The sequence below is a fragment of the Heliconius melpomene genome, chromosome 7 (genome assembly GCF_056956725.1).
Source record: "Heliconius melpomene rosina isolate 202511_hmr_F chromosome 7, ASM5695672v1, whole genome shotgun sequence".
Lineage (NCBI taxonomy): Eukaryota > Metazoa > Arthropoda > Insecta > Lepidoptera > Nymphalidae > Heliconius > Heliconius melpomene.
In genome coordinates, this window is record NC_140395.1 from 4,345,388 (window position 1) to 4,366,414 (window position 21,027).

The 21,027-nt window shown below is 34.0% G+C and overlaps 3 protein-coding genes across 3 annotated transcripts; all 3 read right to left on the reverse strand.

Moving 5' to 3' along the window:
* Positions 1 to 946: 946 nt before the first annotated feature.
* Positions 947 to 5,398, reverse strand: LOC146537411 (uncharacterized). Its single transcript, XM_085188200.1, has 7 exons — positions 5,320 to 5,398; positions 4,455 to 4,568; positions 4,020 to 4,132; positions 3,255 to 3,725; positions 2,399 to 2,550; positions 1,593 to 1,779; positions 947 to 1,135 (listed from the first exon to the last, which is right to left on the reverse strand). The coding sequence occupies exons 1-7, from the start codon at positions 5,396 to 5,398 to the stop codon at positions 947 to 949; spliced, it is 1,305 nt and encodes a 434-aa protein (XP_085044326.1).
* Positions 5,399 to 8,036: 2,638 nt separating this feature from the next.
* Positions 8,037 to 13,511, reverse strand: LOC146537412 (aldo-keto reductase AKR2E4-like). Its single transcript, XM_085188106.1, has 8 exons — positions 13,377 to 13,511; positions 11,392 to 11,508; positions 10,961 to 11,086; positions 10,608 to 10,679; positions 10,041 to 10,157; positions 9,443 to 9,610; positions 8,730 to 8,933; positions 8,037 to 8,260 (listed from the first exon to the last, which is right to left on the reverse strand). The coding sequence occupies exons 1-8, from the start codon at positions 13,425 to 13,427 to the stop codon at positions 8,081 to 8,083; spliced, it is 1,035 nt and encodes a 344-aa protein (XP_085044232.1). The 5' UTR covers positions 13,428 to 13,511; the 3' UTR covers positions 8,037 to 8,080.
* Positions 13,512 to 15,083: 1,572 nt separating this feature from the next.
* LOC146537413 (aldo-keto reductase AKR2E4-like) lies at positions 15,084 to 20,273 on the reverse strand. Its single transcript, XM_085187841.1, has 8 exons — positions 20,121 to 20,273; positions 18,279 to 18,392; positions 17,889 to 18,014; positions 17,464 to 17,535; positions 16,951 to 17,067; positions 16,415 to 16,582; positions 15,946 to 16,149; positions 15,084 to 15,292 (listed from the first exon to the last, which is right to left on the reverse strand). The coding sequence occupies exons 1-8, from the start codon at positions 20,172 to 20,174 to the stop codon at positions 15,113 to 15,115; spliced, it is 1,035 nt and encodes a 344-aa protein (XP_085043967.1). The 5' UTR covers positions 20,175 to 20,273; the 3' UTR covers positions 15,084 to 15,112.
* Between the last annotated feature and the right edge of the window lie 754 nt (positions 20,274 to 21,027).

Consider the following 21,027-nt stretch of genomic DNA (forward strand, 5'->3'; position numbering starts at 1 on the left):
TTTCAGCTCAGTCGTAAACTGGGAAGTGGCTCAAATTGAGCTTTTAAGATATCACAAACACTAACACACATACCTACCTGATACTGACACGATTTAATTTGGTCATAGAATAAATTAAAAGTCAGGGTCTGTTGTGATATGCAATAGTATGGATACTCAAACATACTATCAAATTTTAAGCAAAAAAAAATCAGCTTCACGCTGTATCCCGTATACAGCGGGGTAGGTTTCCCACTTTCCGTCGGATGTTTCGAGGAATTGCGTGTTGAGTGGCGGAAGTCAACGCCAGGCTTTGGTCTTGGTGCCAGAGGGAAAGAATGAAAATATTATTTATTTTTACTTTTTAGCCTATTTTTGGAATTTATTTTATAGTAGAAATACATGCATATCAACAAATCTTGGTTACAATGTATTCTCAGTGCTGGTCAAGAGAAAACAAACAATACCAAACTCGATAGGATTACGTTGCCTTCACAGTGTTCTTGTGACCACGTCACGTATCCATCATGAGAACAACTCACCTCCACCAGAATATTGTATTGTCATCTGCCTTACATACGAGTATCTATGCAAAATTTCATCTCAATCATGAAATGGGTGAAAATGACTTGTAAGATTTGAAAAAAAAAGTTTGATTTGAAAATAATAATAAATGAAAAACAAAGCTTTATAAAAAAATGTAATCTTATCTTATTTTATATATAATAAAACAGTAAAAGTATTTTGTCTGTACATTAATTAAGCAAAAGTATTTTTGACTGAAATTGATAGAGGGAGTCACTAAGAAAATCATATAACAAAGTTAGACATTTATTAATAATCGTAAATTAATCGTAAAACTGTACCTTAGTATCAAACTGAAGTGAAAAAAAAATCTGTGTGTTTGTTTGTGTATTTTCGTATTTTTTTTTTAAATATTACATATTTTTCTTCAATTTCCAAAAACCTAAGTAACTCCCAACGAAACTAAAAATATTATAATCATATTTGCATATGGTATTACTGTATTTCTAAAGGCAGTGTTACACCAACTACCGGTACAGACGCATGCATGGAATCGCGCGTAGAGGGATATGGCGCGGGATAACGGGACGAGAGTGGCCATTGGACTTATTATACAGCCATTTTGTACGTTCTGAAAAGGATAAATAAATTTATGATTTTCTTTGTTTCACGCTGTATACCGCATATAACAGGATAGTCATGAGGGTAAAATAGTGGTAGGACATTTTGGTGAAGATATCTTGAAAAGTTGTTTTATGTATTCAGTGGCGGAACTCACCACTACACTTTGTTATTTAAATAAAAGAAGTTGCTGTCTTTTACGGATTTATGAGATACGTAACAAAAACATAACATAAGATTAATGACCTTATATAAGCAAGAAAATGACAGTAAGAATCAGACTGAACCGATTGAAAAATGGTTGTAGGTTCGATCACCATTCCGAGCAACGTAAATACATTATTTAAATTATCGTTGTTCCCCTGGTATGTTGGGATACATCGCAGCGTTGTGTTACGTTGTGGCAGATACATGTGACTGGTGTATTTGAACCCTATATTATCTCAGGTTACATAAGAAGAACATACCATCAATGCTTTCTCTAGTTTCGCCATACGTTTACTAGCATAATGCTTCCCTGTCGACGGATGAAGTTTGTTGCGACAAGTCCTCTGCGTGTATATACCGCTTAAGTCTATCCACCTGACTGCACACCCCCCGGTCCATCGACCGTATATGTGACGGGGGTGACTTATGTTGTATTCGTAACCAGGTCTAGATGAAAGAGAGACAGAGAGCTTAGTGACTCAATATTCTGTACTTTAATATTATAAATATGAAAATATTGTTTGGTTGAATAAAGGTATAGTTATAGGATATATTAAATCACGTTAACAGTTTCAATGTACGCACAACGATCAAAAACACAACAAATTACTACCATTGAAGAATGAGGGATAAACCGCAGGAAATCATTTAGTGGTGGGTTTTCTACTAAGAAATCACAACCCACCTATCATGGTATTCAGTGGTATCAAATGATAGGGCTTGATATAAAATATATTGTATACCATAAAAAAATTAGAAGCCTCTATTTTAAAAAAGTTTTCTTAAGAAATATTACATTTTTAAAACAAATATGCAATCATAGAAACACTGAGAAAACATATAGATATATATGTTATATTAAAAGTGTAAAAAACTTACTCTGACATATCTACAGAACACCACTGCACCCCATTTCCCCATCTCCTATCGATACCACATGTACCTATATGACGGGGGTACCATATCTTGTATTTGTATCCTCATAAACCAAGATGTGTCCCATGACTACATTGAGTGTTGTGTGTGAGTGCGTGTTGAGTGGCGGAACAAATAAATAAATACATACATGTTAGAATATTTACAATATTTCCTATACGTGGAGATCTTGGCCTTAGCAGTGGGGTCGACAGGCACCAGCGGAAGGAAGTCGCCCGCAAACGCGTCGGCACACTGAGCGTGAGCTGGAATACCGGTCACTTCGAGGCCGCAGACAAAACACTGAGAAAATGAATTTACAGCTTTCCACGCTTTGAAGTTCCACGTATCAGTATCGTATCAGGGTAGGCAGGCAGGCAGAGAGAACCAAAGTCAAAGGCAAATAATTTTGTTCAAAATAGGAAGTTACATGCTTCACTGCACACTATTCCAATGTCACATTTTGTAAAGTGATTAGACTGTAAACATGACGGTGTGGTAGACACGACCATTAAACCTACTATTCAAATATCAACACAAAAATTATTACAATAAATTATTTGACTATTTTTGTATTCCCAACGACAAATATTTGTGGGTTCAATCAACATTCGAGGGAATATTTATAATATTTCCAGTCCTCCGCTGTGGGAGACAAAGCGCGACGTGGAGTTCCTCCTTCAACACACGTGTGTTGAGACATTGTTGCTTCGAATTTTGGGCGTTGCGTAAGGAACACACTCATACGCTTAAATCGCCACGCAGGAGACGTTAAAATAAATAAAATTCTATAAAATTGTGACATGTTTTTTATCAAGATCCTAATATATCATATTTGTAATATTATGTTGTAAATCTTTATGTTTCTTTAGACACACATTTTTAAAATTAAAATCAAAACCTTAAATATTACGGGTTCGTTAATTCAATTCATAAAAAAATACAAAAACGATAAAATGAGATTGCTCATATTGTTCGTTTTCATCTTAATGAAAATTTTAAATTACCTTAGCAATAGTAGCACCTGTGTAATTAGCATCGTACTCTGACGTTACCGGTGGCATAGTGGTCGGGGTGGTGCAGGTCGGTATTGACATATTACGCAGAGTCTCATTCAGTTTCCTCGTTAAATTCGTTTCGAACTCACCAGCTAGACCCGCTATAATTTGTAAAAGCCTAGGAATATCTAATTCAGCGGACTTGTTAGATTTTTGCGCAGTAAGTGCTGCTGTTTCTATTGTTGTTTCAGTAGCATCTAAGCCATAAAGCATAATTGTTTCCGTTGAACTCCCTATTCTCGCATTTCCTTTTAGTGTGGACAAATCAATTTCAAAATCTTCAGATACAGTTACAGTGTCAGGTATTTTAGTAGTTGTTTCTGTAATTACTGCGGGCAATGTCGATATTGTAGGTGGTTGCGAAATTTCTGTAGTTGTTTCGATTGTGGTTATTTCGGGAGACGTTTCAGGCTCAAAAAACTGTAAGGTAGCCTTTGATAATAGTTTGTATTCGGATTTTGTATTAGGTAGTGTGGTAGGATTTGGTCTCGTGTAAGTAGTAGATGTCATCTCTCTACGATATGAAGGTTCCTCTTCTTCTTCATTTTGTTCTTCATCATTTATATGTGCGTCATATTTTGATCTCCTTCTTTTATTTTTAGGTATTGTTCTTATACTTTTTTTAAGTTTTTTATTTTTTGTTCGTGATTTTATTGTATATTTGTTTAGATCTGGTAAGAGTTTTGTGAAACGTGATTGATTCAGGAAAGATACTTCAAAAACTCTGGCATCATATGTCGGCATATTAAAGTTGTCATCTTTTAAGATTGTATATGGCGTAAACGGATGTTCAGCTCCCATACGAGAAAACAATTCTTTTATGGCTCCTATTAAAGTTGTTAATGATATATTAAAAAGTTATCTTAACTGCTGAACTTTAAAATAAATTTTATTAACATTTTTAGAATATATTTTCAATAATAATTAAAAATACACTCATAAGCATGCATAGTTCATACACATATACGAGTACACAATTACAAAAACCCTCAGAATATTTTACAAAAAAATATTCATAAGTGAATGCTTATACTTTTTAGCTTCACGCTGTTGAAATGAAAATATAAATTTATTCATTTATTCGAGTGGAAATCGAACCCGCAATCTGTCGTTTTATAGCCCCACGCCTGTGCGACAAATATAATATACCTTTAACTTCTTTAATTTCGGACAGACTTAAGGCTCTAGTGACCATCTTTTCTTGAAATCTTCTCGCTTTATTTCCTTCCGCTTCACCTATTTTACCGTTTGTGGTTGTTTGTCCTATAATTTATATTAGAATTTAATAAAACATAAGTAACAAATACACAGATTTTTCTGGATACGCTAATACAAGATAGGAGGTTCTTATCAGTAGCGACGTTAAGGCAGGATCACGGATAAATTTTAAGGATCACAAATCACGGATTAAGGGTTAGTCTTTTGGCGTAAGGAATCTATAGGTAATTTACATGAAATACCGACACGGCTATTCTAAAATTCGCACGGCCTCGTGCGACCATAAAATCAACGCTCGTGAAACCTGATAGTTGCTTATTATTCGTCCGCGATTCCATTTTAACGCCAAAACCATGTTAGGTACAGACCTACGTTCGACGAACGCCAGGACAATTTTCCCGAAGTTCGATAATAGAATGACAAAGCCTTACGCCTGAAGCTCAGATATTGGACGCCAAGACTTTAAGCCTGAAGCCCAGACGATGAACGCCAAGGCTAGATAAGTCTGTACGTCAGATAGTATTAAGTATTATATTTATGATATTGTTGTATTAAGGATCAAATATCAAATATCAAAGATCAAGGATCAAGGACCAACGATCACACATTAGCTTAAGAGTAAAGTTTAAACGTAAGAATAATCCTTATCGAATTGAACTTGAACCGAGAACCGTGTTTCTCGGTAAAACAAAGCCACAGAGATGCTAACAACGTAAGTAAGCTCCAAAAACGGTATTTATGAACGCCACAAAGACGTGATTCCCGCTAAGTTTTAAATTTTTATACATTTACCTACCATAATCATAGTACGTATAATAATAATCGACGTCGTCATCATCAAAATCCTCCAGCTCTTCAAAATCATCGTAAGCCATAATTTCATTTAAAACAAGAACAGCACTAAGAATTTGTATCCAGAACATTTGTCCCGGAGACTACAGAAAACGGGGAATTACTTATTAATTTTTTTCTCATGATCAAAATCTGTGCACCACAACAGTAATTTTGTGTGACGTTTCTTGATAGAAATTATTAAATAAAAAGAATTTTGTTGAGCATGTTGCCTGTAATATAAAAACTTTTTAGGGATTTTAAATTCCGTTTATTTTTTTACCTTCACGCTGTATCCCGTATATGGCGGGGAAGAAGAATGGAAGGGAGTATCTTAACTCTTTATATTACGCTCCCTATAGAACCTAGTGTTAAAACACTCCCTTCCCAACTTTCCGTTCAATTATCGAGACATTTTTAAATGAACTCAACTGCTTAGTCTTGTTGCCAGAGCAAAAAAAGGAAAAAGATTAATTTATGGGAACAATTCATTCCCCGAGTGAGAATTAATCCCAGAACTGTCGTGTTTACGAATTTCAAAAATTCAAAAATGTACAGCTGCAAAATGACAGTCTCTTTTGTAAAATTCCTTTTTAGATTTTAATAACTATGAAATGATAAATAATCTTTAAATGGAGATAAAGATTTTAAAACAATAAGTATACATTTTTAATTTTCTTTTTTTACGCTTTCTACGGAGTGTGTCAATCGAAATTTAATAATGTATAAAAGGATAATTTCAATATATCTCAACTAAACCTTATTTATAAAAATAACATGTTTATAAGGAAAAAAATATAAATTGCAGTTACAATTTATTTGAGCCGCTTTGCACAATAAACACATTTGCGGAATGCCCCCGTATCACAGTAAAAGTTTGGTGATAACACTAAATTAGCTATAATAGGCTGAATGCGGAAGCTGGCTGAATAAAGTGATGCCTTTCCCTCTATCCGCGACAACATGGCGCCGGTCCGACGGGCGCCGAATTTTCCCGCGCGCGACGTCAAAATGACATAACGTAGAAAATTTTGCTAAAACGAATTTAATCTTATTTTCATGGTTTCTAAATGTATTTTGCCATTTTGTACACAATATTGACTTTTATTCATTGCGTTTTGGGTGGCTTTTAGTTGATTTTATATGAATTTTTACTTTATTAAAGTATAAATAAGGTTTCGTTTCGTACAGTGAAGAAAAGAAAATTTGTATTGACTAATGTTTTTCGAGGCGAAGTCTTGTCTGGGTGGCGCCAGGATCTTACAAGGTATTTTCTAGCGATTTTCTGCCTTAACTATATATAATAAGGTCGAGATTTGTGTATATATTTTAGTATATTAAGATGGAAGCTTCAGTACATACTTGGTATATAAGAAAGTGTCGTCTGCCTTTAAAATATCTATTTTCATTTGTAAGTTGTGTAGAGAAGAGATGAATTGTTGCAAGGAAAATTGTTTTTGGCATTTTAGATGGGAATTGTCAGTTGGTCCCCTCTTTTAGACTGACTTTAGAAAGAGTTTTAATTTGTTTTATGTTCACAGTCTTAGAATGTCGTTTGTTGTCGATGAATGTTAACAATTAAACAATTTGATTATTTATATACTAAATGACGAAATTTAACTATTTCCCATATCTATAGTATAAACATTAATATTTCTCTGAATGAGTTATGGCATTTAAAGTAATAAGTTCACATTTGGTAACCACCTTCAACCATTGTATTATCAATTTTTTTATATAAATTTCGTATTCCCATAGCAGTGGAGACAAAGGTTAGATTCGAGACCGTCAGGTGATTGGTCCTCTCCCCTTCTTTAATTTATCCAAATTAAAACATTAACCTTTTGTTATATGTTAGCCCGCAATTTATAATTTAATCGTTTATTGTGTAACGACGGGTTGTATGATCAACATTTGAAGGTGGTTGAATTCATCGTGGGTATTTAATACAGCATCTGACTGTTAACGTGATGGCTTGATGATTTTCATACGACAGAGCGGGATGTTGAGTCTACCAATCAACACGTAATGTCTCGGAGTCGGAGGAAAGTAGAGAAAGAAGTGTGAACAAGGCCTTTCTGACTACCCCTCAGGAAAAAACAGATAAACAGATCATCCTTTCTCAGAATATAATTATAAACCAAATACTAGCCCACTTTGCCAAATAATCTACGAGATTGCATATCATTTACTTATGCATATTTTATTATTTTGTAAATAAAATAGGTTCAAAATAGAAAAAACGTCGCCTTCGTGGCGTAACGTCATCTGTAAATGCGATGCTAGTTTTGCAGTCGATTCTTCGGGAATTCAATTTTCTTGCTCTGGTAAATAGAAATATTTTCGAGACTGATTTATGCGTAATAAGAACATTTTTGAGTTTTATTCTCTTATTTAGGCTCTTTTTAGATAAAAGAAGCAAGATATATTTTCCTTTAAAGTATTGTACATCGCCATCTTGTATGAAATAGCGGAACTAGTTAAACAGAAAATTATACGTTCAGTCTATAAGCTTAACACGCAGCCCCGCGATACCCGAATAGATGATAACAAAGGGATAGTAAATATATTATTGTATTTTTTTTTACCGTAAGGCAGAGAAATAGGGCACTTCGTTCTCTGTCTTCCGCACGAATGCTAGACGTAGCGTCTTAAACGGTAAAAAGGAAAAAATATACACAATTTCTTAAAATAAAAGTTATTTAATGTATCAATGCGTAATATTTTCAATAAGGATAATATGGCGACGTTTTCCAAAATGCAATGTTAAGGGTTCTATAATTTCTGTCGAAGTCTTTCAGGAACTGCTTGTCTTCTTCTTTCAATTGAAAATCAAAAATGTCGAAGTTATGCTCTATGTGCCATTTATCCTCTGCTTTTGGTATGGGGACGACACCAAGTTCATACTATAAGAAAAAAACATACTTTAAAAGTAATTGGGGACCCTACGCGGCCCGCTTGGATAGTAAACGATATAGAACATATTTTTTGGGTAAGAATTTAACCAAATGTAAATAGTTGTAAATATGGAGGCCGTGGAGGTGAAGTCATATGAGGCGTCGATTGTACACATGATGAATTGATTCTCAGGAGTTTGCCATTCTGGTAGACAATGCACGTCGTTAAGTACCGCTAATGAACGTCCAATGTAAAATGTAAAAGTGAGGAACGGAGTGTTTTAACAATATGTTACAATATGCTACTATGTGCCCAATGAAACAACACCTAAGACAATTATAGTAACGACGTTCTCTATTCATAGTAACAAATAATTCTATTTAAATACATACAAACTGAAACTGTATTGAATGATAAATCCTGAGTACGTTTTTTTAAATGTTTTACACCTCGTAATATTAATAATATATTATTCACCAAGTATCTAAGATTAAGCTGAGGTACAGTCTTCCCATACTTCTTGGCCATTGCAACCAGTTCAGCATCAGTAACTCTGGGTGGTGGGGACAGAGAAGTGGCTTTTGAAGGGAACAGAGATCCAAAAGGAGTGTAGCCCATAATTACAATTCCTTGTTTTTTGGCATACTCTCGAAGACAGTCCTGCTGGATGTTTAAGTTAACCTGGATATAGAAGACCACAAAATTGGTTAATGTCGGGTGATTTAAATTTTATTGTGAGAGCCCATGATATGAACAACAGAAAGGAGCTTGTTCACAAGGTTCCTTTTATTTACTTAGTAAATATGAATAGATGAAAATTTTCCTATAAATTAAAAACTAAGGACTGTCTTAAAAAAGGTAATCAAATGTATAATAAGTCAAAAAAATAATCTCAATATCGAATACCGTGAGTCTCGCTAACTAACTTAATAAAAGCTATAATTGGCTTAACTATTCAAAACTTTTTAAAATCGATCAATTAACTATTTAAAAATTATTGCATCCATTATTGTTAGAATGATATTATCCTTAAACGTGGTGTGTCACTTTCGACAGCCTGCTTAGAGTAGAGCGCGGGGACCTACGTGCGCCTATTAGGGCCAGGTAACTATGCGATCACTTCCCAAAGCTAATCGCCCTCGGAGGTATTTTAAAAGGGCAGCCATCCCCTAATCCTCAAAAAGACATACCTCGACTTGTAACACAGCAGGTTTTACTTTACTGTGTCGTATGAGACGGTCCAACTGTGGTTGGTTGAAATTGGCCACTCCAATAGACTTTGTCAGTCCAAGTTTCTGTGCCTCAATCATTCCTTTCCATGTCTCCAGATAATCAATGTCAGATAAACTCAAGTTCGACTGAAAGTCAATAAATTATTAAGGATTTTTGACAAAAGTGTACGTCCAGTGAATTTGTAATAAAATTTGTTTTGAATAAATCACACACAATACACAATGATATTATTTTTGTTGTACAACCTTACGTTATATCTTGCATAATAGGGTACAGAGAGAATGTAGTGACAAGGTACTCTGTGCCTGAATTTAACATGCACGTTAATGTTACGTGCTTAGTGATAAAACTCTTGAGTTTTACTCTGCGGTAAAGTATGAAAAAAATAAAATAATTTAAATATAAACATTTGCCTCGGTAGCGATAGAATCTACAACCTTTTGTCTAAATAGCCTCAGATACTCTTTTAAGTTTCCAAATATCTAAAAAGTTATATCTTGATAAAATAATAGATTCTTAGAGCAAAAAAATTATAAAAATAAAATAAATACTTACAAACATTGAAATGGGCCAATGTATGAGATAAAGGTCGACATAGTCTAAGTTGAGCTTAGTGAGCGACTCACGTAGCGCAGGCACCACGTCTTGAGGCTCGTGCCTGTCATTCCACAGCTAGAAAAGATAATATAGTTTTTTTTTATAGACTAACAATATTTATTATGGCCTTAAATAAGTATATGAGGCGGTAGTGGTTCTGTGACAGTGTCTGGCTGTAAACGATGGTTGAGGGTTCAATAATCCACGAATGAAATGAAAATGAAATCCATACCAAAGAGTGGCCATGAGTTTCTTTGCCTGGATCTTCTCATGAGCTCAACTATTTGAACGGGTTTTTTTCAAGTCAAAATTGCACATTTTTTTGGTTATATTGTTTTTATTTTTTTTTTACTTTTTTGACATGTCCAAGTAAATGTTAAGCATATTTATGGAATAAAGATATTTTGACTTTGACTTTTACTTTGAATACACAGTCGAGACCAAGCGGAACGTTGATTATCGCCATACAGCACGAATATGAAATGATGTACCTAGAATATTTGTACGTTAAAAATATTTATTTACCTTAGTAGTAATAAATAGGTCTTCTCTCTTCACAACACCTTCACCTATTTTCTTTTGTATCGCTCGTCCTACCTGAAATGAGAGATTTATTTAACCACTACCCACTATTCTTTAGTAAATCTAAGGTTTAAGGCTGAATAAAAAATGTTAATTGAAATAATTAATTATTAATTTATTATGTTATTGTATTTTTTTGTTTTTACAACTTTCCAAGACACTCCGTTTCCATTCAGTCTCTTTCGTTCCTTAATTAAATGAAATAATAAATAAAATTGATATAATTTACATAAATCATTCCTTCGATGCACATTAAACCAGATGGAAAATGAACCCGCAACCACTTGAAGTCTTACCTGATCTTCAATAAAATATATTGATGCAGTATCAATGTGTCTGAACCCCACATCTATGGCGGCCTCAACAGCTTTTTCTATCGAATCACTGGTGACAAGCGTTAGTCGTGGTAACTTTTCATCACCCTTAAAAAAATTTACATATTTTTTCTATGATTTTATTCATAGTTTAAATAGTTTCATGACAACTTGGTTTCATTTAAAATGTTAAAATTTTCTTTTTTACAAAATACAAAGTAAAATATTTTAATGGCTATTGCCATCTATCTATTGATAGATATAACCTAAATTCTATTTTTGTGTACAAATTTTGCAATATATTACTTAATATTATTCACAACATTAAAATGTTAGGATTTGAGTGCTGTTACATCGTGTACACTATTTTTAAAAAGTAAAAAAAAATATTGAGAAATTAATAAAGTACCTACCGGCACCTGTTTCTCGGAACCCAACCAAGTTCCGAATGCCAGATTTGGCATGTAGTTATCATCGTTGAGCTTCACTAGAGGGGCTTTAGATTTGTCGCCGTTACTACCAGGAACATTCTAAAAAGACACACCATAAAATGTAGAATTTTTTTTTTTATGCTGTATCCTGCATGAAGCAGAGGAAACTCCGTTCGCCATGCACTAATCCACTCATGTGATTTCACATCAACATTTGTGATATGACACCAGCACATAAGATATCCACACATCTGAACTAATGATGTGGTTGAAAGTTCGTATGGAATGGTATCGTTAAATTAGCACCGATTTTTATGGAATTTTAAATTCAGTCTTTTAAAAATATTTCATTGAACAACTATTTCACGGTTAATTAGAATTTACTCCCTAAACTGAAAATAATTTCTTAAATATATTTGATAAATATTCGTATGATTCAAGCGGGTGAAGCCGCCTGAATCTGCTAGTTTCATGTACATATGTATCTATACAAATTGGCTTATGAGTTATGAAAATAGCTTAAAATGGTTCATGTAAAACACCCGTTGCACGTTTCCATCTTTTTATCTCGGCTAGAAACGCTAGAGTGCGTCTTGATACTGTCTGTAATTGCTACTTAAAAACGTGTAATAAAAAATAAAAATCATCTTCAAAATTAGAAACATTTCTTAATTAATATTTATTCAAAATAGACTTAGTATTATAACTTTGTATAACCTTTTCCTTGTATACGTCATTTGGTACACTCAACAAAAACTCAGGCAGGTATAAAATTATTACACGATTTTAACCGGCGACTGCCATAGTAAATTCATCATATGCGCAAAAAAAACAATATTTATTGTATAAATTAAGGTATGACCATGGTACAATCTAAAATTGTATTTCCGATGTCCGATTCCCCATTATTTATTCAGCAGCACGCTTTTTCTAGTATATAGCAGCATAGGCTGAGAACCTAGCGTTAAGACACTTTACATTTTCATCCAATAATCGCGACATTACGTGTTGAGTGGTGAACTGCACGTCGAGCTCTGTCAACCAGAGGAGAGAAAGAAAAATAATTTAAAATATAATCAAAGAAACAAGTCAATCGGGAAGAATCTCATTGTAAACGCGAAGCTTCGACCCCGCTCGGGAGACATTTTTTTATTTTCCTTGTTCTGGTCTGGTAGACAACACACACTTCAGCAATGTTTTGAAAGTAGGAAATGTCATACGTCTGCCATGCGAACGAAAAGGCAAAGCTGCCTTTTGGAATATTTTTTGTTCTAAAGTGTGTTCAAAATTGTTATTTATATTTATGTACTATTTGGTTAGTGAAACTTCATATCACCCACTCTTAAGTAACTGAAATTAGATTTTTTTTAATATAAGTAAATCTCGAGTGCAAAATGGATCCTACGAACATGTTGTGATCTAGTAAATACTTTCACTGTACCACGATGGAATTATCAAATATATTTTTTTTATTTTTCACTCTGGCTAACAAATTCCGGTATACAGCTACTAAAGCTAAAATTATCTCAAAAAATTACAGTAAGTGTAAATACTTGATTCCCCCAACTTGCTATATGTGAAAAAGAACGTAAATATAAAAAAAAAAATACACATGAACGAAAAAACTATTAAATATCATCTCGTTTTTTAAGAAATATCTAATAATATTTAAAATGAAAGATTAAATAAAAAATCTTTCTAAAAACAAGTATTCCAGTTGTTTTTCATTGTGTAGGGTTCGATCCCCACTCGAGGAAGTGAAATATTTATTTAGATTTATATTTCAATTTTTCTGTTCTGGTGTGGAGGGAAAGCGCGTGAGTTTTTTTATGTATGATATTTACAATCCAAGCCCTTTCATTTGATACCCATATTATGTGAGTTGTGCAACACAAGCAGTAACACGGCAAGCTAAGTAAAAGTTTCAAAAAAACAATTTTTTAAAGTAATGGAGAAAATTTACTTACATAGCATATCCCTGCACTTATACAAGCAATTAAAAATAATATTTTCCACATTATTCTGTCTGTATATCTGTATACAGGTTGTTCTCTCTTTGCTCTACAACCAGCGACTGATAGCTAGGAACGATGCTTAATAAGGTTTTTCTTGTTTTAATAAAAAAAAAAAACAACATAATTATATGTTACTGTGAATATTTTATTAGTCTCAAACACGTATTACCTATCTCGAGGTTAATTTAGTAACCTTAGAGTCTATTGTTGTTGTCGTTCATGGCTTGGTTTCCATTGGAGGTAAAAATATATTATTTACTTCTTTGCTCTGGTAACTAGACATTACGTTGCGTTGAGTTTCGTCATTCAACACGCAATGTCTGATAAATTGTGTAGAAAGTAAAGACAGATCATATTTCGTGTTAATCGGCGGAACTTAACGCTGTGCTTTGTATATCAGAGCGACAAAGTGAAAATAATTATATTGCAGTCAGCCACTGCCTCATATTATTAATGGTCATAATATTCTTGACGGAGATTTTGAAGAATAAAAAAGCTTTAAGCTTATCGACTAAATTAATGAATAGTAGACATGTTATATACTAGTAATGGCTGTGACTTCGTCTGTGCAAATTTCAATAACTTTCTATTTAAGATCCGTTTGAAATAAAACATACGGTACATAAATAGTAAAGTAAATTTACCAGTACGTTTAGTGCAAGGATTTAAATCGGTTAACCCGTTTCTGAGATTAGTGTGCAAAATCACACAGACAAACAAACAAAAAATTGGAATAATATATTTATGTATCTTCCATGTCCAGATAGTGACCTTGCCTGTTTATGTAAGGCAGACCGACATATTATACAGTTGTCTATTATACGAGTATATTATTCGTTACGTCGGTCTGTCATCTCATATATTACATAAGATAAACATCCTTAAGATTTGCCCATTCACTTTTGTCAGGGTCAGATGTGCCTTCACTTGTAAGAATCGCAAGAATTTGATTGTAAGCTATGTAAATATCACGTTGTTTACATTATTAACCCATGATCCCAGGGCCCCCACACCAACGTAATTTTAGCAAAGCTGAAATTTTGAGGTCTATTAGTTTAATATGTAGTTAAGACAGTATGCGTATTCACTAAGTTGATAATTATCATGTTGAAAAAAGGAAGATATGTAAGGATTTTTTTTCTTTTTTTTTCAGCTTAATATTGTATTCCGCATGTAGCAGAATAGGCAGAGGGAACTTAGAATTAAGGCTTTCCATTCCCCACTTGCCGCCAAATTTACGAGAAAGTAGAATAAGAAACGCCGCAGTTTACCTAGTTACCAGAACAAAGATACCAAAATATTAATAAATAATAATTCATTATCTCGAGTGGGAAGTGAACCCACAACCGTCGCGTTTACAGACTCACGCTTGTGCCACTTCGTTACGACGGTCTCTTGACGGAATGATAATGAAAGATAATTCTAATTTAGTCTATTTATTGATGCTTGTATTTTAAAATAATTATATTTTTTGCAGCAGCTTGGGCATAATCGTAATTCACAAAAAAGTCTTAGCTGTTTTTTTTAGTTTTTTTTTACTTGTCCTTTAATAATAGGTTATTTCTATGTTTTCTTAAGTACTGTAGGCAAACGGAACCTAGGAACTGGTGTTCACCCACTTCGTTTCCATACAAAAATAAACAATTTCTTTTTACAGCATGCAATATAATTCTTTCCTTATTTTACAACTAAAACGGATAATTGGGGGACACCTTCCATAATCCGATATCGAGTGTCTTGTAGTTCTTGTCGTAGTCTTTAAGGAACTCCTTGTCTGCCTCCTCCAGGTGGAAGTCGAGGATGTCGAAATTTTCTTCTATATGTTTTCTTCCTTCAGATTTAGGTATCGGCACTACGCCTAGTTCGTACTGAAATTAGAGTAAATATTATATTTTGTTCATAATAATAATTCACGGTGTTGAGTTTCGCCGCTCAACACGCGATGCCTCCGGAATTAGACGGAAGGAAGCTTTTTTATTTTTTGTCGATAATAAATATAATATATTTTTTTAGTTTCAGCCATTCAAATTTATTATTTAAGAGTGAGGTATTCGAAAATAATTCATTCCCCCCAGTAGAATCGAACCCATAATCGTCTCGTTTGCAATGAGACGCTCGCGCTGGCGCGCTTTACATTACTGGATGAAGTAAAGCACGTTTCTGGCTAGACTTGTATGCCAAGAACAGAATATGAGAAATTTCTTTAGCTATTCCCTACTAGATGGCGTTATATTACGAAGTTGTTTTTTAAATCCGAGTTACATAATTATCTATTACAAAAGTTACAAATTGAAATTCAGTATTCTTCTAATTTACTAAACTTGGTACGCGCTTCCGTGCGTTCTAAATATTTAAATTACTATCATATCTTGCATTGCTTCCAGAATTCGGAAGAAAGTGGAGTGTAATAAAACAAACCGCCTACCATGCGACAAAGACAGATTATTATTTCGTAGGTTCCCTCTACCCTGCAATATGGTAAACGAAACAGTAAAAAACTAAGTATTTTTTCAGTACATACCAAATATCTAAGGTTAATCTGTGGTACAGTCTTCCCATATTTCTTGGCCATCGAAACTAACTCCGGGGAGTCAATCCTGGGCGGTGGTGAAAGAGATGTTGCCTTGGAAGGAAAGAGAGATCCAAAGGGACTGTATCCCATTATTACGATACCATGTTTTTTAGCGTATTCACGGAGACAATCTTGCTGTATGTTCAGGTTTACCTAGTGAAAAATATTGAAAATTACTTTAATAAATGCTAAATGAGTAAAAATATGAGTTGGCTATTTTCAAAAAATGGACATAAAACTTAATTTAAATTTTATCTGTGCTCTAAGGGACTGTAGACTTGAATATTTTATATTAATTTTAGCTTGATACTTCTACGCGATTTACAGATGACCGACGGACAGACAGAAAAAGTGTTTCACTTTTGAGCTACGGAACCCTAAAAAATACTTCCTTTTTTTAAGACAACAAAAAAATTACCTCAACTTGTAAAACGGAAGGTTTGACTTCATTGTGTCGTATGAGACGGTCCAACTGTGGCTGGTTGAAATTGGCCACTCCGATCGACTTCGCCAGTCCAAGTCTCTTCGCCTCTACCATTCCTTTCCAAGTGTCCAAATAGTCTATGTTTGTTAAACTGAAATTTGACTGAAATAAATGTAAATCATGATTATTTTTTTCCTCATTTTTCTTATTTTGTTTTTTTAATAACTTATTTGTAGTCGTGGTGCAGGAACATGAGCGGCCGACTGTAAAAGCCACGTTGTAAGTCCTATTCCGATTCGAAATATTTTATTTTTTCAATTCCTCGCTCTGGTAACAGTTCTTACCAAGCCACTTCAACATACAAGTTCTCAAAACTTCGGCGGTGCATGGGAAACGAAGTGTCTTAATAGTACTAACGTCTCATTGTTCTGTCTATCCTGCTTTATGTGCGCTACAGCTTCACGCTGCTGCACGCTAAAGAACATAATAAAATGATTATTTTAAAAGAATAAACATTAATAAATATTTACAGATAACGAGAAAGGCCAATGTACGAGATAAAGATCAATATAGTCCAAGTTGAGTTTCGCTAGGGATTCTCGTAGCGCCGGAACTACGTCATCTGTCGCGTGCTTGTCGCTCCATAACTGAAAGTAAAAAAATATATATTTTAAACTATCGACCCTCTCGCGGTGCTAAATTGATATAATATTTTTATTTATTAACCAATTGAAATAAAACTAACATTTAATGTTAGAGGACGTTTATTCATATGCAGTAGAGAAAACTGCATTAAACTGAATTTCTGAGATTCTTAGAGTGCTCAAACGCACAGACAAACGGGTAAACGTACAAAAAATAAAAAAAAATGGTTGTTTTAATTAATAAATATAACATATAATTGTAGGTGCATCAGCGATCAGTTACTTTTTATTGTAATTATATACAGATATCGATAGGAATAAACTACTTAATATTCCATTGACGATGTACCTACTTTACAAAAAAATATATTGTAATGGAAAATGAAGAACACTAAATACCTTAGTAGTGATAAACAGATCTTTTCTCTTCACAACACCCTCAGCTATCTTATTACTTATTGCTCGTCCCACCTGGAATGTCGTATTTTTTTATTTAATGGTAAATGATAAAATGAAAAAAATAAATATGCTAATTTTGTTTAATTACTTATTTAGATAACGTATAAAAATTTAAACGTAGAGCGTAGCCGTCCAAGCGCTCTGACAACTATAGCCATATGCTCTCATCAAGCTATGTCGAAATTCTTACGCCCTTGATACAACTTATTTATGTTGTTAACACCCCGCTTGTCTTGTTGCCAGAGCGACAAAATGCATATAGTTATTTCCACGAGTGGAAATCGAATCCACAACGCCGCTGGACCACGACAGCCCCAAATTATCTCCCCAATATCTTTAGTCCTTAAAAAAAAAAGAAATGTTACCTGATCCTCGATTAAGTAAATGGAGGCTGTGTCGAAGTTTCTGAAACCAACATCTATTGCTGCTTCTACTGCCTTCTGTATCGAGTCACTCGTTGGTTGTATGAGCTCAGGAGCTATATCAGCGCCCTGAAAATTAGAATTGATAAATAGGTTTCTGTACCAGGTTTTGGCTATAGTATTGGCATTTAATAAAGAATCAAGGGATCTCTTCCGTGACGAGGCCGTGGTACTGCACTGACAATTGTGACTTTGAGGCCCACTCGAGGGAATTTATTTGTTTTTCCCCACTCTGGTAAACAAAACGGCTCTCGTGGCTTCTCCACATTTAACGCACAATGTCTCAAAAGTTGTCTGGTGCTTAAAGCTGTTTTTTTTTTAAATAATACTAACCGGTCTTAGATTTTTCAATCCTAACCAAGTTCCAAAACCCAGTCGCGGCATGGAGTTGCCGTCCAGGAGCTCCACTGAGGGTACTGTAACTTTTTTTTTTCTTTCTGGAACATGCTAGAAAACAAATAAAAATTTGTAGGCATAGAAATATGTCAAAATATATATTATCTGCCACATTTGATAATTTAATTTATTATCTATTTTTGAAAATGTATCTGTTTGACTACTAGTTCTTACTTTGTTATCAAATTGTCTATCAAACTTCACTTAACTTCATGCTGTATCCCTAACGGCTACCCCATTTTCCAGAGAAAATGGACGCCAAACGCTACGGTCTCTGCATGAACTTGTCTATCGAAATGGAAATATTTTGAAAATGAAACTTCCTTCGAATGGTGATTATTACCAGAGCGGAGAAATGAATATAGTTTTACGCTGTATTCCACATATAGCACGATAGGCAGACGGAGTCAAGTGTAAAGACATTGCGTTCCCTACGCACCGCTCAATTAACACGCGGAAAACGAGGAACGGAAGTGCCTTCATGGGAACAGAGTATCTTAACACTCGGTTCCCAGATTTCCTCTGCAGGATATAGCGTGAAGCTAAAAAAATAATTTAAATAATAACTTCGATCCTACCCGAGTCAGCACTATAAGGCCATCTCTAAGATAACAAGCAACAATTTAAAAAAGTAGATTAAATAACCTACATTGAATTGTTTGTTCTGGGTCTGTGGATCAAATTGAGATTGAAAGATAACATCTCAATGTTAGTCTTTAGTTAATTTTAGTTTAGGCTTCAAACAAAGTAAGGTTATTATATAATAATATTGAAATGGAACAGCGTATCACTGTCACCGAGATGGTAGCGGGTTCGATCATCACTCGGGGGAATGGGAAAGAGTAAAAGAAGCAGGGGAAAATCTTGGTTAATTCTAGAGCCCAGTAAGGCAAATGTGGCGTTGAGTTTAATTGGAAATTGGACAGTGGCGAAACGGAGTGTTTTAACACTAGTCTTAAACTTCTCTGATATATGTATGTAATCGTAAATTAGGTTTGAAGTAATTATAAATATACTTAACATTAATTATTGCATTTACTTGCAGTATTATCGTTGAGAAATTATATATCTTATGATGTTTTAGCTGCTTTTAACCTTAGACAAGTAAAGTCAATAATTATGTGAACTTAATTGCTATTACTTTTTTATAGCTTCAAGTCCGCATATACTAGGGTACTACGAACCTAGTGTTCACAGCGTGTTCCCCACTTCCCACCCAATTTTCGTAATTTTGCTTGTAGATTGGTGAAACCCAATTCCGCGTTTAAAAACCCAATTACCAGAGCGAGGAAACGAAAACAAATAATTTTCCGAGCTAGAATCGAATCTACAAACGTCTCATATACCTACTTTATAGTGGCGCTACGCCATGAAAATCGCTTTCCAATATGCATAATATATTAATGCCAAAAATATTTTTTTAATAATATCTTAAAAGAGGTAAAGTAATAATAAAACAACTTTCTTTTTCAAGAATATCAATTATAAAAAAAGTTATGCAGTAGAACAGTATCTGAATACAAACGCGGTTGTGGGTTCACTCTCCATGCAGGGAGAATAAATAATTTTGAATTTTCTCTCCCTCATAACATCATCAAGCGCGGCGTTGAGTTCCACTACTCAGCACGTAATTTCTGAAAAATTTGGTCGTGCGTGGAGAAAAGAGTGTCTCAACACGAGCACACTAACTAAATCCCATTCCCTATGAAAATCCCCTCTAATTGGACCTTGAACGTAGGACCTTTGGATAATATATCATAATATTTAATTATTACTTACATAGCAAATTACAGCACTTATAGATATATAAATAAACAATAATAATTTCCACATATTACTAAATATATTTAATTTTGATTGGAATTAAATATTAATTGACTTTAATTAAAATGAGAGATGCTGTCAAGTCTATACAACGCGACTGACTGAATGTCTCTGATAAAATTTTAATATTACAATTTGGTAATACGTTAAAAAATTGGTAGGGTTAGAATAAAAAACTAGACAAACGCGAGTCGGTATCGCCCACCGAGGGTTCCATACCTTAGGTTACCTCGTGTTTTTTTCTGAAATTCTAAAGCCAAAGCTGTTATCTGATATGTCACTTGAATAGCGGCTTTAATAACAAATTTTGCCCTCTTTTAAAGCTTTTATTTTTTAGGACTTAACCACAAATGTATGTGGAGTTTTCTGATTTTTTCCTGAACTAGTACTTACTACCTGTAAATGCTAGGCTGCCTTTTATAGTGGGTCGGAGTTTCCTTTTTTTGCGATATAAATGGCCGTATCTTTTTTTAAGCAAATGTAGATATACGTTTTTTTTTCAAGTCTGAGTACCTATATGGTTTCAATTTCAAATCGATAATCTCCGAACGTTCGTGAGATAAACGCGCTAAACAGACAGACACCAACAAAGTGATCTTATAAGATTTTGTTTTTTCCTTAAAAGGTACAGAACCCTAACAAAGTGGCGTTACTTGTTTTGCTGTCTTTTTTAAAATTTAAAAAATATATTTATATTACTTTCGTATAATTAAGGAGGCCATCGTGGTGCAGTTTCGATTCGCAACTAAGAGATTGATTTATATTTAAATTATTTTAATTTTCCGATTTTCGTAACAAAACTAGACGCGGCGGTGAGCTTCATTACTTAATATATAGTCTAAAAAATTAGGCGGAAATAGGT

What these genes read in the sequence shown, in the direction of transcription:
- LOC146537413 (XM_085187841.1), bottom strand. Translation starts at nt 20,174, where the DNA reads ATGTGGAAATTATTATTGTTTATTTATATATCTATAAGTGCTGTAATT. An exon ending in CTTCCGTTTTACAAGTTGAG is followed by an intron (nt 16,150 to 16,414) that starts GTAATTTTTTTG and finishes ATTTTTCACTAG; the next exon opens with GTAAACCTGAACATACAGCA. An exon ending in AGATTAACCTTAGATATTTG is followed by an intron (nt 15,293 to 15,945) that starts GTATGTACTGAA and finishes CTCTAATTTCAG; the next exon opens with TACGAACTAGGCGTAGTGCC.
- LOC146537411 (XM_085188200.1), bottom strand. Translation starts at nt 5,398, where the DNA reads ATGGCTTACGATGATTTTGAAGAGCTGGAGGATTTTGATGATGACGAC. An exon ending in TTATACGTACTATGATTATG is followed by an intron (nt 4,569 to 5,319) that starts GTAGGTAAATGT and finishes TATAAATTATAG; the next exon opens with GACAAACAACCACAAACGGT. An exon ending in TATTGTAAATATTCTAACAT is followed by an intron (nt 1,780 to 2,398) that starts GTATGTATTTAT and finishes TCTTTCATCTAG; the next exon opens with ACCTGGTTACGAATACAACA.
- LOC146537412 (XM_085188106.1), bottom strand. Translation starts at nt 13,427, where the DNA reads ATGTGGAAAATATTATTTTTAATTGCTTGTATAAGTGCAGGGATATGC. An exon ending in TATATTTTATTGAAGATCAG is followed by an intron (nt 10,680 to 10,960) that starts GTAAGACTTCAA and finishes CTCTCATTTCAG; the next exon opens with GTAGGACGAGCGATACAAAA. An exon ending in ATTGGCCCATTTCAATGTTT is followed by an intron (nt 9,611 to 10,040) that starts GTAAGTATTTAT and finishes ATTGACTTTCAG; the next exon opens with TCGAACTTGAGTTTATCTGA.